Source organism: Cuculus canorus, chromosome 4 (genome assembly GCF_017976375.1).
Source record: "Cuculus canorus isolate bCucCan1 chromosome 4, bCucCan1.pri, whole genome shotgun sequence".
Classification (NCBI taxonomy): Eukaryota; Metazoa; Chordata; class Aves; order Cuculiformes; family Cuculidae; genus Cuculus; species Cuculus canorus.
This window is the reverse complement of record NC_071404.1, coordinates 44,091,175-44,104,783: the sequence shown is the minus strand read 5'-3', so window position 1 is coordinate 44,104,783 and position 13,609 is coordinate 44,091,175. Positions and strand designations below refer to the sequence as shown.

Below are 13,609 nucleotides of genomic sequence, written 5' to 3'. Positions count from 1 at the left end.
CTGCTATGCAAGTGATAGTGTCAGACTTAATCGCTGAAAGGCTACAGAGAACATACTGTGTGAAGTAGCATGTGTTTCTAAAATTAAGGTTTAAATACATTTCAGTTTGCAAGAAATATTGAAAAGGTAGCTTTCAAAGTTTCCTAAGCAGAAAAAAACTCTGAAAAGCTGAAACCTAAACCTGAATATCAACCACCTCCTGTTAGAACTCTGCTTCTAACTTTTGATCCTTTGTTTTGCATAGCTGGAAGAACAGCAGAAATGCTATCAGTCTGTTCCCCTTTATATATGTCAGTGTGGTTTGCCTGTTTTAAAGGGTGGCTACAAAGTTAAGATTTTAACTTTTGAAACAACTCCACTGAAGTGTTTTGTCTATATCTATCCAGTTCTTTTGTTTGTTTGTTTTTATTGAGTATGAGCTTGAAAGGGAAGTGTTCTATTCTCAAATAGAATTAGCTACTAATGCAAATAATACATAATATAAATTGTATCAGAAACTTCAATCATGGAGTCATAGAATGGTTTGGGTTGGAAGGGACTTATTTTTTTTCCCTTCTTCTATGTGCATCTAGCTCATATGCACCACTATCAGAGACCAGAGGCCTGTATGCTGGAGCAACTGTACTTTCTTCTCCTAGTACAGAAGAACTGTCCCAGGATCAAGGGGACAGAGCTTCACTCGATGCAGCTGACAGTGGCCGTGGTAGCTGGACTTCTTGTTCGAGTGGTTCTCATGACAACATACAAACAATACAGCACCAGAGAAGCTGGGAGACTCTGCCTTTTGGACATGCTCATTTTGATAGTTCAAGTGATGGGGCAGGACTGTGGGCCTCGGGCAGTCATATGGACCAGCTGATGTTCCCTGATCATGGCACAAAGTATGGCAGGCAAAGTCAAGGCAGGGAGGGCCTTGATCAAGCACAGTCCAGAGCAAGCTGGGCATCCTCAACAGGCTACTGGGGAGAGGACTCGGAAGGTGATACAGGTACCATAAAGCGGAGGGGTGGGAAGGATGTTTCAACTGAAGCTGAAACCAGTAGTATAACATCTGTACCAGCAGAGGAGTCAAAGCCCGCTCCTGTACCCCCTCATATAGCAGTACCATCAAGTAGTACAAAGGGGCTTATTGGTAAGTTAAGTTTTGTTTACTATGAAGTATTTTAGTTCATTTGCTTATGGTTCTTCATGTAGTATTAAAACTGCATTTCCTTTGTCTGTCTGGTTTGATTTTTTTTGTTTTAAATTTTTGTAGCAAAATCAGATATTTTGCAGTCTCTCTCAATTTTTCCATTTTAACTGTGCATTTATTGCTAGGGGAAATATCACTTACTGTTAATTTTTTATTCTGGCAGCGCTTTTGTGTATGATGGAGAGCCTGCCATACATCAAAAACTAGCTAAGCTGCTGGACAGCGTTTTCAGAAGTTGATGTATTTAGTTGTCTGTTTTGAAATGTGAATTTCTGTTCACAGTAAGGCTTCACATTCTCTATTTAGGTATCTTAATAAATGTGGCCTGATTTATTTAGAAGCCTTTGACTTTATACATCTGTATGACTTGTCTGGTAATTGTGAATATTTCTTACTTCTGAAAATGAGAGCACTTTGTGCTTAAATACCAACTGGAATGTTTCTTTGGACTGCTGAAACTGAAGAGGTTCCTAAGAAATTAAAACTGAAATACATTTATAATCATTCAACAGAAGGAAGATCAAATAATGCATAAAGGAATATGAAAGTATATATGGCAGTGCTTAATGTTCTTCTGATAGTGTTCCTTCTATACATTGCAGTCCTTGGACCATCCAAGACTTTCTGCATTTTTCCTCTTTCATTCCCCTTAGATTTGCCTTTCTTCAGGTTAATACGAGGAATTATCTAAAGGCCATTTTGCACTGACGCAGCAGAAAAACTCTGCCAGATTGAGGTCGTGCTGAGACCACTGTGATAAACTGTTTTTCCATTTTATGTCCAAGTATATTGCTTAGTACTGGTCCAATGCCTCAAACCTTGATGCAGATCTGAATCCCTGAACTACGAAGAGGAAGAAGAGTTCAGGACTCTCAAGTTCTGATTCTTGCTGTTCCCAAATTTTACTCTTTCATGCCCTTGATTTTCACCAAAATGTGGAACAAGCATGACCAAATTTGCCCGTCAAGGCAGTGCTTTCCACTACATTTTTAGAGACTTGAGAGAACCTTAAAGAGATCTGAAAATCAAAGCCACACACTTCCATGCACTTCAGTACTATTAACTAATCCTGCAATTATAACTCTGCATATCGCTGTTCAACAGAAGCTACTATTTTTGCGTTTCGTTTGCACTGAATAGACATTGATCTCTTTCAGACATTGATCTCTTTCAGTGTTTCAATAGAATTTTTCTACAGAATTTCTTCTCCATCAAAATTACTTTTCCAAAATCTGTGAATACAATTTCTTGGAAATTTCTTCGTTTTGCTTTGCACAGTTAAAACAGTTTGTCCAAGAAAAATACTTAGATTCTATTTGGTTGTTATAATACCAAGACTTTATTTTTAGTCAATAAAACCCACATCTGAGTAGCACAGGTCCATTTTAAGCTTGTACTGCCCTTTCAGTCAATTCCATGCTGCATAATGCAGGGTGATGTTGTCATCACCACTTGTGCAGGAATGTAAAGCGTATGACAAACTGTGGCGAGTAAATTGTCTGTGTCAGTGATTTTCTCTGCTGAGTTTGCTTTTATGCTTTAAGTTAAAGCACACTGATCATGTGGTAAAGGACTGGACCCACAAAAAGTGTTCAGTATCAAAGCCCCAGCTGACTTCTTTAAGAATATAACTCCAAAATAGTTGTGTCTATCTGTTGTGTGTCCCTGCAAATGCTTAGAGTTCTTAGTTGCTGTTCCTCCTGTGAAGTTTTCTGCAAGAGAGTATTTCCACAGTTAAGCTTTGTTCAAGTAAACAGTAGTTCCTCAATGAGATCCATAAACTAGGTGGTGATCTTTCCATCTCCCATATAAGATCATATTCAATCATTGTTTTTACGGGTATACTTTCAAGTATTAATTTTGCAGATGAGCCATAAGAGCAGCGGGCAGTAATGCATATGGAAAGTATGAAGATGAAGCCAAATTCTCTTCTTTACCTTTTGGAATTGTAGCTTATTGTCTCATTAAATAGTAATATTTGTAGGGAGAAATAATATATCAGGTGCTTCCCCCCCGCACCCTTCAAGATGCTAAAAACAGGTTTTGTACATAAGAGCTCATTTCTTATCGTTAGGATTTAGATAGTGATGTGTTTGAGAAGATGCCAATATTCCTGATGGTTGCCACTTATATGGACTCTTGAGTCTTCCATGTTACTTTGATCAGTGCATGTTTTATTCTATACAATTGATGGAATAGCTTCAGTTGCTAAGGATGAACTAATTGCTTATGTAACTTGAAGAATTTTGTTAAAGTAAGGCTTTATTACTGAAGAATAGCTGTAGCCTGTGTAGGCTGTATTTTCTATATTTTCTTGCATAGTTTATTTTTCAAGACTTCATTGTCTACTGTGTGGTAGTTAACTCTTGTTCGTCAGTTTTTTCTCTTCCTGGGATGTTGAGTTGGTGTATGTTTGATTAACTTTCATTGTTGTTTTCTTGCTTTGAGTAGTTTTCCTCTTACTATCTCCTATAATAATCTGTTGTTTTTCCTGCAGCACGAAAAGAGGGTCGATATCGGGAACCGCCTCCAACTCCTCCTGGTTATGTAGGAATACCTATTGCTGAGTTTGCAGAAGGTGGTTCCCATCCAACCAGAAAGCCTCCAGATTACAACATAGCACTTCAGAGGTCTAGAATGGTGGCACGGACATGTGAGACCCATGGGACATCAACTCCGCAGCAGCAGTCACATGGCCATTCAGCTAGCAGACCTGTGAACAAACCTCAGTGGCATAAACCAAATGAGTCAGATCCACGTCTTGCTCACTATCCATCTCAAGGGTTTTCCACAGAGGAAGATGGTAAATTTCTAATTGTTAGATTTTGAATGTTCTGCATGCAAAAATAGTTAATGCTTTCACTGACGCAAAGCAAATTACACAAATGTTTTCTGCTGTAGAAATTCTTGCCATAATTTGAGCTCTCTTCCATCTTTCAAGACTTGCTATTCGTTAACTTTTTGGAAGGGGAGGAATATTCATCCTAAATATTATTTGAAGTTTGGGATGTAGGTCCACCTAAATCTTGGACAACCAAACAATAGGCTTAGGCAGCTCCTGTGGAGGTGCCTATGTTCACCAGGCACAGCTCTGGCTTCCAGGAAAGTTTCCAGAGTACCTAATGTCTGGCAGTAACCATGGTCTATAGAATGCCTGTCCATCTACCCCACAGAGCATCGTTGGTCAGCTTTATTCTGATAGTCACTCACGTTCTACCTAAAACTGTTACGCTGTGGACACAGAGTCGTCCACACCAACTGCTTCACATAATGAGCCCACTATTCTTTCTACTCTTTTGCTAGCTCGCTTGCCCAAACGTGTGTGTATATTTATGCTTTAGCTTAGCTATAATGATAGCTGTTTTTCTGTGGAGGGCAAGCGTAGCTGGATTGCATCTTTAGGGCTATGTGCTCAAAATTTAGGCAGAGCAGTGCCCAAATTGCACTTTTGAATGCTTTGTTGTGCTTAGTGATAGAAAAGCTAGCTTTTTCTCCCTAGCTGCTTAGTTACTAAGGTTTTATGTGCAGGGTGAACTCTGCAGTTCAACATGATGGGGAAAAAAAAAAAAAAATGAAGTCTACCTTAATCAAATTGCCCCAGACTTTGAGAGTTACCGTGGCAGAGAATTTTAATTGTTTCTACCAGTGATGACTAAACCTGCACTCAACTTTTGTGCAATCTTAATTTATAGCTTTATGAAGCTACTGGATATCTAGGAGTGGTTGTTGTGCTCCTTGGGCTGAAGAACTGCACCTAGCTCAGTTATAGCAATCGTTTTACTTTCCTTAAGATCCAAGTTCCAAAGGAATACTTTTAATTTGTCTGAAATGTATAGATATTTAGTGTTTTAACGTATATACCTAATACAACAACATGGAAAAAACATGGGCACGGTACAAGTTGTTTCATTCAGTAGCAGTCTTGTTCCATATGAACTAAATTCTATTTTCCCCTATCCTATTGTGTTTGCAGAAGATGAACAAGTCTCTGCTGTCTAAGACTTGGCTTTTCTGGATCCAGAGTGAGCCACCTTAAAGGAGAGCACAAGAAGACTTCCCTAGAATAGGAGCCTTGGAACTATAGTTAAAGGATGGTGGACCTATTTGCCTCCTTCCCTGCCTTAAAGCAGCATGGGGCTTCTTCCTGCGCCCCTCCCCCTTCTGTCCCCTCTCCCCTTGCATGTGAAATACTGTGAAGAAATCGCCCTGGCACTTTTCAAACTGTGTTGCTTGAAATGCACAGTGCAGCAATCTCCAAGCTACCACTGTCGCTGTCTGCCACATCACACAGTATCATTCCAAATTCCAAGATCATCACATCAGGATAATTAACTCTGGCTGCACTTCCCAATGCCTGGAAAGTTGTTTTTTTTTAAAAAAAAAAATCTTCCTTTTAGATTTTAATCACTATCCTAGCACTTAGTCTCATTTGGATAATGAGGTAAGCTAGTTGTCAAATTACATTTGGCCTTTAACCTACAAAGAGAAAAATGCATTGAAGTCCTTCAAGGGGGCAGTGCATATTTGCTTGTTTACAATGCCTTTGTTACGATTTTGTATGTTTGCGTTTCAGAGATCAAATACTGCATCTGCTTAGTAATTACAGTATTATTTCATACCTGTCAGTAGGGTTGCCAGCCTGAGCTCCTGGAAAGAATATTGCTATCACATGGCTGAGCAGGGCAGAAGAGAAGGCAGAGGTTACGGGTTGCAGCCTTTCCTTGACTGTCTTGCTTCGCTCTTAATGTGCCCCACCCTGGAACCTTCAAAAGCTTGTCAATGTTAGCGTTAATGGCATCTGCAGCCGTTAATAGCATCCTCAGCTGGGCCTAGTGTAAATGCTGAGGTGGTGCTTGCATCTGGCTGGTGATGGAAGAGGACACTGTGTGTCTCAGACCTGTGCCTTGCGGAATACAGGATGGCATACTAAAAAAAGAAAGTGTCCCATTCTAATGAGACAGATGGCAATCCCACCTTTAAGTTATATATAATTATTATTATTATTTTTTACTATATAGTAGTTATATTGAAAGAAAAATTAACTGGATAACATTGCAGTGAAGGCAAGTTGGGATGTCACAGCTCATGTCAGCTGTTAACACTGATCTAATAACCTCCATCTATTGACTTTGGCATTAGGGGATAAATGAACCTTTTAAGTAATGAAAAATAACATATTTAGATTTGCCAGCCCTTGCAATGCAGAAATAGTCACAACTGTTAATGGCTTCATGGAACACTGCATGTGTAGAGAAGGCCAATGTGTAGCAACCACCTGCTCACAGCTGCTATTAACCCTATAATGACTGAAATGACCCTCCCCTCTATTTTTGTGTTGTTTTTGCACAGACTCCGGAGAAGTGAAGGCTGCCAATCTGAGTAGTACTCAAATGTGAGGAACTGCTGGTCTTGGATTTTTTTTTTTTTTTGCCATTGAACTCAGCTGATCATATTGATCAGTAGATAAACGTAAATAGCTTCAACTTTTAAAGATCGAATTGCAGTGTTTTTTCACTGTATCAAACAAATGTCAGTGCTTTATTTAATTCTCTCTCCTGTAATCATAGCTTTTATCTATTTGCTTATATATCACATTGTCAATTATGCATTTGTAATTTTACATGTAATATGCATTATTTGCCAGTTTTATTCTCAAGGCTATGGACCTCATGTGCATATAGAAATACAAAATCCTAGCTCTATCACAAGTTGCACAAATGTTATATAAGCATTAAGTAATTGTAGACCATAGGACTGCTAATCTCAGTTCGCTCTGTGATGTCAAGTGCAGAATGTACAATTAACTGGTGATTTCCTCATACTTTTGATACTACTTGTACCTGTATGTCTTTTAGAAAGACATTGGTGGAGTCTGTATCCCTTTTGTATTTTTAATACAATAATTGTACATATTGGTTATATTTTTGTTGAAAATGGTAGAAATGTACTATGTTTATGCTTCTACATCCAGTTTGTATGAAGCTGGAAAATAAATAAATATAACATTAATGAAGTCCATATTGATTCTTATGCATTTTACATGTTCCACATCCTTGAACAAATTTATGAAAAAAAATTTTACTTCTCTGTGTATTAATATTAAAGGGACATTGCCAAGTGATGTGGGCAAACCATTGGTGTGGAGTTTTTCTTCCTATGCAATTTTGTTGCTGTGTTTGGTGTGTGCACTGCTGAGTGAGCGTGACTGATAGGTTGTGTGTCCTGAGTAGGAACATTTAATATGCTGAGAAGGGAGTTCTTACAAGAAGGTCCTTACGTATGTACACAGTTTTTAAAGGAAGGGTCATGTTGATTTGATATTCTGTATGGTGTAAGAGTAGGGAATACATGTTGTGACATTTGGGTAGGGAGAAGTATGGAAAGTGATCCATTTGAATTTTTACCAAAGAAGGTATTTGAAGTAATAAAGGTCCACCAATAGCATCCCCAGTAATAAAAGTTGATATTAATTCAATGTCAAATCTGTAGGGTATTGTTTCCCTCCTCCCAAGACGTTAGATTCATTATTTTTAGTAGTATGCCCAAGACTGGGTTAAAATGTCACTGCTAAAGCCATTGTAGGCTAATAAATGCATTTAGCTTTAAAATGCTTGACAGGCATTGTTTCCAAATCTAAAATTAGCTCATTGCAAAAAGAAGCAACAAAATGCTCTGTATAGGCTTAATTCTTCTTAATGTAAGTCTAGAAATATTCCACACTTTAACTTGCTTATGACTGTATTTTAAAATCATTGAAAATATAGGACTGGTAAACATTTTCTCTTCATCACTGGAATCTCTAGCACTGTAAGGAAAAAAGTTATGGAGACTATTAGATTTGTATGGGAGGTGTGTGTGTGTGCGTAACTTATCTCTGCTAATCTGTGGCTAATACTTGTGCACATTTCAACAAGCTACACAGCTATTATTGATTCTGGTGTTGGCAGAATGAAAGAACGTTTTTGTATATCTTCCCACAAATCTGTCCTTTGGTAATACTAAAGGTACGTTGTTAGGGAAATAATTCCTTTTATTGATTCATTGAGGTATGTGAATAACTTGTACACTTGTCAACTTTCTTTTGTATATGCTTGATTTGGTGTTGAATTAGGCAGCATTCCCTCTCCTGTTTGTGCCTCCCTTCTGCGATTAGTATTTTTAGAACACATTATGTAGAGACATCCTCAACACTCGTCCAATACCCATGGCTTAATTGTGGCTTGGGAGATAAAGAGCATTTCACGTAACAGACAATTCACTAGAAGTAAAGGCCTTGCTATGGTATAAATGCTTATGAAACAGATTTGATAGTCATTCTAGTATGTGTAATAGGAATTTTGTACGTACTAAGTGGGTGCAGCAAGATGAGAACAAGTAAAACTGCCAGTTGCTGGAATTTGAATTAACCAGAATCAAACCGAACACTGAAATCTAAGGGAAATTTTTGTCTGAAGAAATGTTGTTTGATTATCTGTGCTCTTTTATGAGGTGTTTTCTTTAACTAAGACTTGTTTAGGTAGAGGTTACCTTTTTATGCATTATATTAAGCATTGGAGTCAGCCGTAAAAGTCGTAAAAGCTGAGCTATTGAAGGTACTGCTTTAATGGATTAACCTTGGTCATCTGGAGAAGCATGCGTATTTTACAAATCTGAAACTAAAATATTTGGTCCACCTAAGGTGAGGAAACATTGTTGCTAATTTAAAACAAACAGTTGGCTTCAAAACTGGTGGGAAAGGTAATAAAGTTCTAGGCTTCCTGTCCTGTGTGGATTGTATAATGGTTGGGACAAAATCAACTTGAGGAATGCAAGTAATGACATAATGGCAAGTATTAATACTTATGTATTACTTGTATGTGTTAAAACATCAGAAAGACTTCATATAGCAGTGACAGCTTAACATTCATTAAATAACACAGATCTGTTGAGATAGACATGCCACATCTAGGTCATCATAGAATAGTTTGGAGTGGAAGGGGTCTTGATGATCATCTATTTTCAACACCCCTGCAACAGCCAGAGAGCCATACTTTAAAGGCATTTGAGGGGTGCGTTTTGTTAAGTGCTTTTTTTTTTTTTTTGGTGAAACTTCCACCAGAGTAGTGATGTTTAAGCTGCCTTCTCAGTTGTTGCCGAAGTATTTTAACATGCAGTGGTTATCTTCTGATACAGTTCCAGAAAAAAATGCCACTTGCCCTAGGGTCAGTAGCTGTGACAGAGATAAACTGCCTAGGTGGTGTGTTCAATCTTTTTTGAGGCTTTTCTCATCACTAAAGAAATAAGAGGGCTTTTAAAGTAGTTTCTATTGTGTTTTGTGTAACAAATAAGATCACTGTGGCTTTTTCTGACAGAAGGTACTCCATGTGGCCTAGTATGGCTATTTTTCCTTAGTGTCTGTGGTCAGAGTCCAAGTAAAACATAGGAATTGCACTGATAAAAAGCAGCTTCCCAGACTGAGGTCCCGGTTTCCAACATCAGTGTAGAACGGGAAGGGTGGTTCTGTTTTGATGGTGCAGAGAACCTTCGTATAACTGTCTTGATATACATTTTGCTCTTAAGAAGAGATAGCCTTTGTCGCCGCGTTTCTTAACTGGAGGCTGATCCACAGCCCCAGTAATCAAATTGTAATGAGCCTCCATGTGCTGTTCTACATATGTCCATGATTCTTGTATTAAATTTGGAGCATAACAACCCTATGCAGTGCTACAGACTAGGAGAAGTCTGGCTAGAAAACTGCACGGAGGAGAAGGACCTGGGGGTGCTGGTTGACAGCCGACTGAACATGAGCCAGCAGTGTGCCCAGGTGGCCAAGAGGGCCAATGGCATCTTGGCCTGTATCAGAAACGGTGTGACCAGCAGGACCAGGGAGGTGATTCTCCCTCTGTACTCGGCACTGGTGAGACCACACCTCGAATACTGTGTTCAGTTCTGGGCCCCTCACCACAAGAAGGATGTTGAGGCTCTGGAGCGTGTCCAGAGAAGAGCAACAAAGCTGGTGAGGGGGCTGGAGAACAAGTCTTATGAGGAGAGGCTGAGAGAGCTGGGGTTGTTTAGCCTGGAGAAGAGGAGGCTGAGGGGAGACCTTATTGCTCTCTACAACTACCTGAAAGGAGGTTGTGGAGAGGAGGGAGCTGGCCTCTTCTCCCAAGTGACAGGGGACAGGACAAGGAGGAATGGCCTCAAGCTCCACCAGGGTAGGTTCAGGCTTGACATCAGGAAAAAAATTTTCATGGGAAGGGTCACTGGGCACTGGAACAGGCTGCCCAGGGTGGTGGTGGAGTCACCATCCCTGGAGGTGTTTAAAAGAAAGGTGGATGAGGTGCTGAGTGGCATGGTTTAGGGAGTGTTAGGAATGGTTGAGCTCGATGATCCAGTCCCTTCCAACCTAGTGATTCTGTGATTCTATGATCTTTAAGTAGCTCTGTTCCTTTCTCTTCTCTTGTACCTATCTCTTACAGTGGCCATATGTTCTTCCTGTTCATCTTGTCAGAATAAGCCAAACTTCAGTAGGACAGGTGGAAACTTGTGTCGCCACTCTGCATCTTGTGCAGTTTGCATTTTCCAAAACTACTGCTTGAAATGAAGAGTGATCTCCATCTAAATTTTATCTGGTTTCTGTCACTATGATTATCATGTCATGACATCCTCCTCATAGATATTCTGATATATCTGTTGTCAATGCATTCCAACACTGTATTATCAGCCAACTGTATTTATACTATGATCATTATTAATTATTAAGTAGTGCCACCTGATCACTGGAACTCCGGCTGTGGTCCCTCTACAAACCGATACTTCCTTTTCTTACAGCACAGTTCCTTACAGCTTATCCCTGCCCTTATCTCTGTCCTTGCATTTTATTCCTTTCTGTGTTTAGTTCAGGATGTAGGAACAATTTTCTTTTTTTTTTTTTTGAGACCTGTTCTCAAGGTTTTATTAGATCAGACTGATCAATTGTTTCCTTCTCCACTTCTCTCGTATGTTCATTTTTCTTCAACCCCCCATTATAGCTCCTCATGGGATAGCTTCATCCAATTTTGTTACTGAGTGTAAAATACCTGATGCCAGTTCTTTTGTAACTTTGGAATGGATAGCATAATTTTTTTTTTGTTATCCTCTGTGTTTAAAGGTAATTTCTGTATTGAAGAGTAATATTTTGCTTTTATTAGGTAGCTGTAAATGGATTATTCCTAAACTCTGTTCTTTCCTGGCCATGTATTGGCCCTGGTGACTCATTTTGGTTTTGAGGTATTTATTCAGTTGAAGAATCTTGAATTATCTGAAGGATAATTCAACTTGGCTTCTGTCCATTTTTATTTTCATATCCATCCTCCAGGATACTAGCTTGTTAATCTTTGTTTACTTTGATTTTTAGAGGATGGGGACTAGTTTTTCTGTGCTTACTCTAAACACCTTTGTTGTTGTCCTGGAGCCTTGCCTGACATTCACTCTCTGTAATGTTTTTTGAGGCCTTGATGGAAGAATTTTACCTAGGTTTTAATGCCTTTGAATCTGTATGTGGTGCATGGAGATACTCACACAGTGCAACTGTTTAAGCTGAACAGACCCGAAAAGTGATGGAGGTCCCTCTGTGGTTGAGACTGAACACACAAGTTTCTAAAGAATTTTGAATTTTGTTCAAGGTTCAAGTAGTGTTGGCAAAATCTCCAAGCTTCCTGAAACTTTGGGTGCTGTGTCAGTTCACGTTCATTTGGAAAATCAGGGGTTACGTATTTGAAAAGCTCACAGCAAAGACTTTAATGAAATTTGTGTTCGTAAGGCTTATGAATTTATTGCTCTTGAATATGATTCAACGAATCTTTTAAGTGCTTTGTTGACTAAGAAAGGGTGTACTTCGCTGCTTCTCCTCTTCCCAGCACACATGCTTTTCCTCCCTCTCATGCCTCCTTGTTCTTTGGATGCACTATTCTCCCCTCCTCCCCCATTAACCTCTTCCTGTTGCTTATGTTAGCTGCTTTCTCACACAGCTTCTCTTTGCTTCTTTGTAGAACATAGTACCACCCATTTCCTTCCTCCCCAAGTGTGTTTTGTATGCAGTCTTCAGAAACAATGGAAGGAGGCAGCACTTCAGTGCTCAAAAAGCTTGAAAGGAGTGTACCCAGGCAGTGCAAATTCAGACTTCAGTTCTTTGTCTGCATATACATAGCCCTTTTCTCAATTGTTTCCCGAAAGCTGATTTGTTCAGGTTTCTGTGTAGTACCCTATATATGTATATATCTCCATGGCATAAGACTTACTTTGTTGTACTTTCAATAGTTATGATCTGATGAATACAGAACACGTTTTTGGGGGTTTTTTTTTTATTTGCTGAAGTCTTTGTCAGATACAAGAGAATGTGGCTTCTCTTGGGACTCGTGGCGGGAGTTGGGGGGAGGGGGAAGCAAGGGAGAGGTGGTGGTTCTGGCAAGACTTCTCAAATCCGAACGGTAATCTTCAAATATACAGGAATCTGTGTAATTCAGAGAGACTAGTCTAGCTGACTAAATTTCTGCTTTTAATCACACTTGACCAATATATTTTTCTCTCTAGAAAAACATGCCTTTTTCCAAACCCATGTTGGAAAACTGTTGTTAATGACCTATACAGAACTGAACTACCTTCGTTTTGTGTGTTACCACATTTAGTTGGTTGGGGTGTCTGCACCCTGACACTTGTTTCTCAAGCAGTCTGCTTTCCAGTGGTGACCGTAGGCACTCTTTTTTTCCCTTTTTCGTATAGCTTTGTGTTTTGATCTCTTCCATTCTCTCTGTGGAAGCTGCCTAGTCACAGGTTTAATGTTTCTGACCTCTCCCTGTACATTCTGTAATTCATTGAAGATTGCTTATGCTGCAGAGCTACTGAGGCTCAGGAGCCAACTGGATGCATCCTACTTCTTGTGACATGTAAGTGGATGTAATGTTACAATTTAAGTCAATATGGAGTACTTCACAAATTTTGGTAGTCTGAGTAGCTGAAGAGAAGTAATGTCTTTAGGCAGTTAGTATCACCTTTTTCCTTTAGGGGATTGGACTAAGGCCTGCAGAGGTCAGTTGTCCTGTAGGTACTACTGCAGCCAGTTTTAATTTTACTGTACCTGGTATTTTTGGCAGGTATTTAAAGGTTGTTCCGTATTGTCTTTGCCTTAGGGACATAACAATGTCATCACTTGTGGCCAAGGCTCCCTTAAAGGCTTATTTGCGCATCTGGTTGATACACTGAGCACAAGTATAATTTTCAAAATCTCTGTCCACATACACAGACTGTGGTTACTGTATTTATGCAGTCAAGTAATAATTGCCTATAATTATCACTAACTGGGAATGAGTTAGTTTACTGTTTGTTTAAATTGGATCTGATGCAGGCAGGGTTTTGGTGTCTCTACAACTATTGGTCTGGGTTTAAATGTCTAATTTCAGC

The 13,609-nt window shown here is 39.3% G+C and overlaps 1 protein-coding gene across 9 annotated transcripts in view; it reads left to right on the top strand.

Annotated features, from left to right (window-relative positions):
* RAPGEF2 (Rap guanine nucleotide exchange factor 2) overlaps positions 1-7,317 on the top strand; it is a 188,495-nt gene extending 181,178 nt beyond the window's left edge. For 5 of the 9 annotated variants that reach the window (XM_054064673.1, XM_054064675.1, XM_054064672.1 and 2 more), the window contains 3 exons: positions 573-1,132; positions 3,690-3,995; positions 6,542-7,317. In XM_054064673.1, coding sequence (XP_053920648.1) covers positions 573-1,132; positions 3,690-3,995; positions 6,542-6,588 — 913 coding nt within the window. In that variant the 3' untranslated portion in view covers positions 6,589-7,317. Of the gene's footprint in view, positions 1-572; positions 1,133-3,689; positions 3,996-5,165; positions 6,156-6,541 lie in introns of those variants that run through there. The other 4 variants (XM_054064676.1, XM_054064674.1, XM_054064679.1 and 1 more) reach the window with 1 other exon arrangement.
* The last annotated feature ends 6,292 nt before the right edge of the window (positions 7,318-13,609 follow it).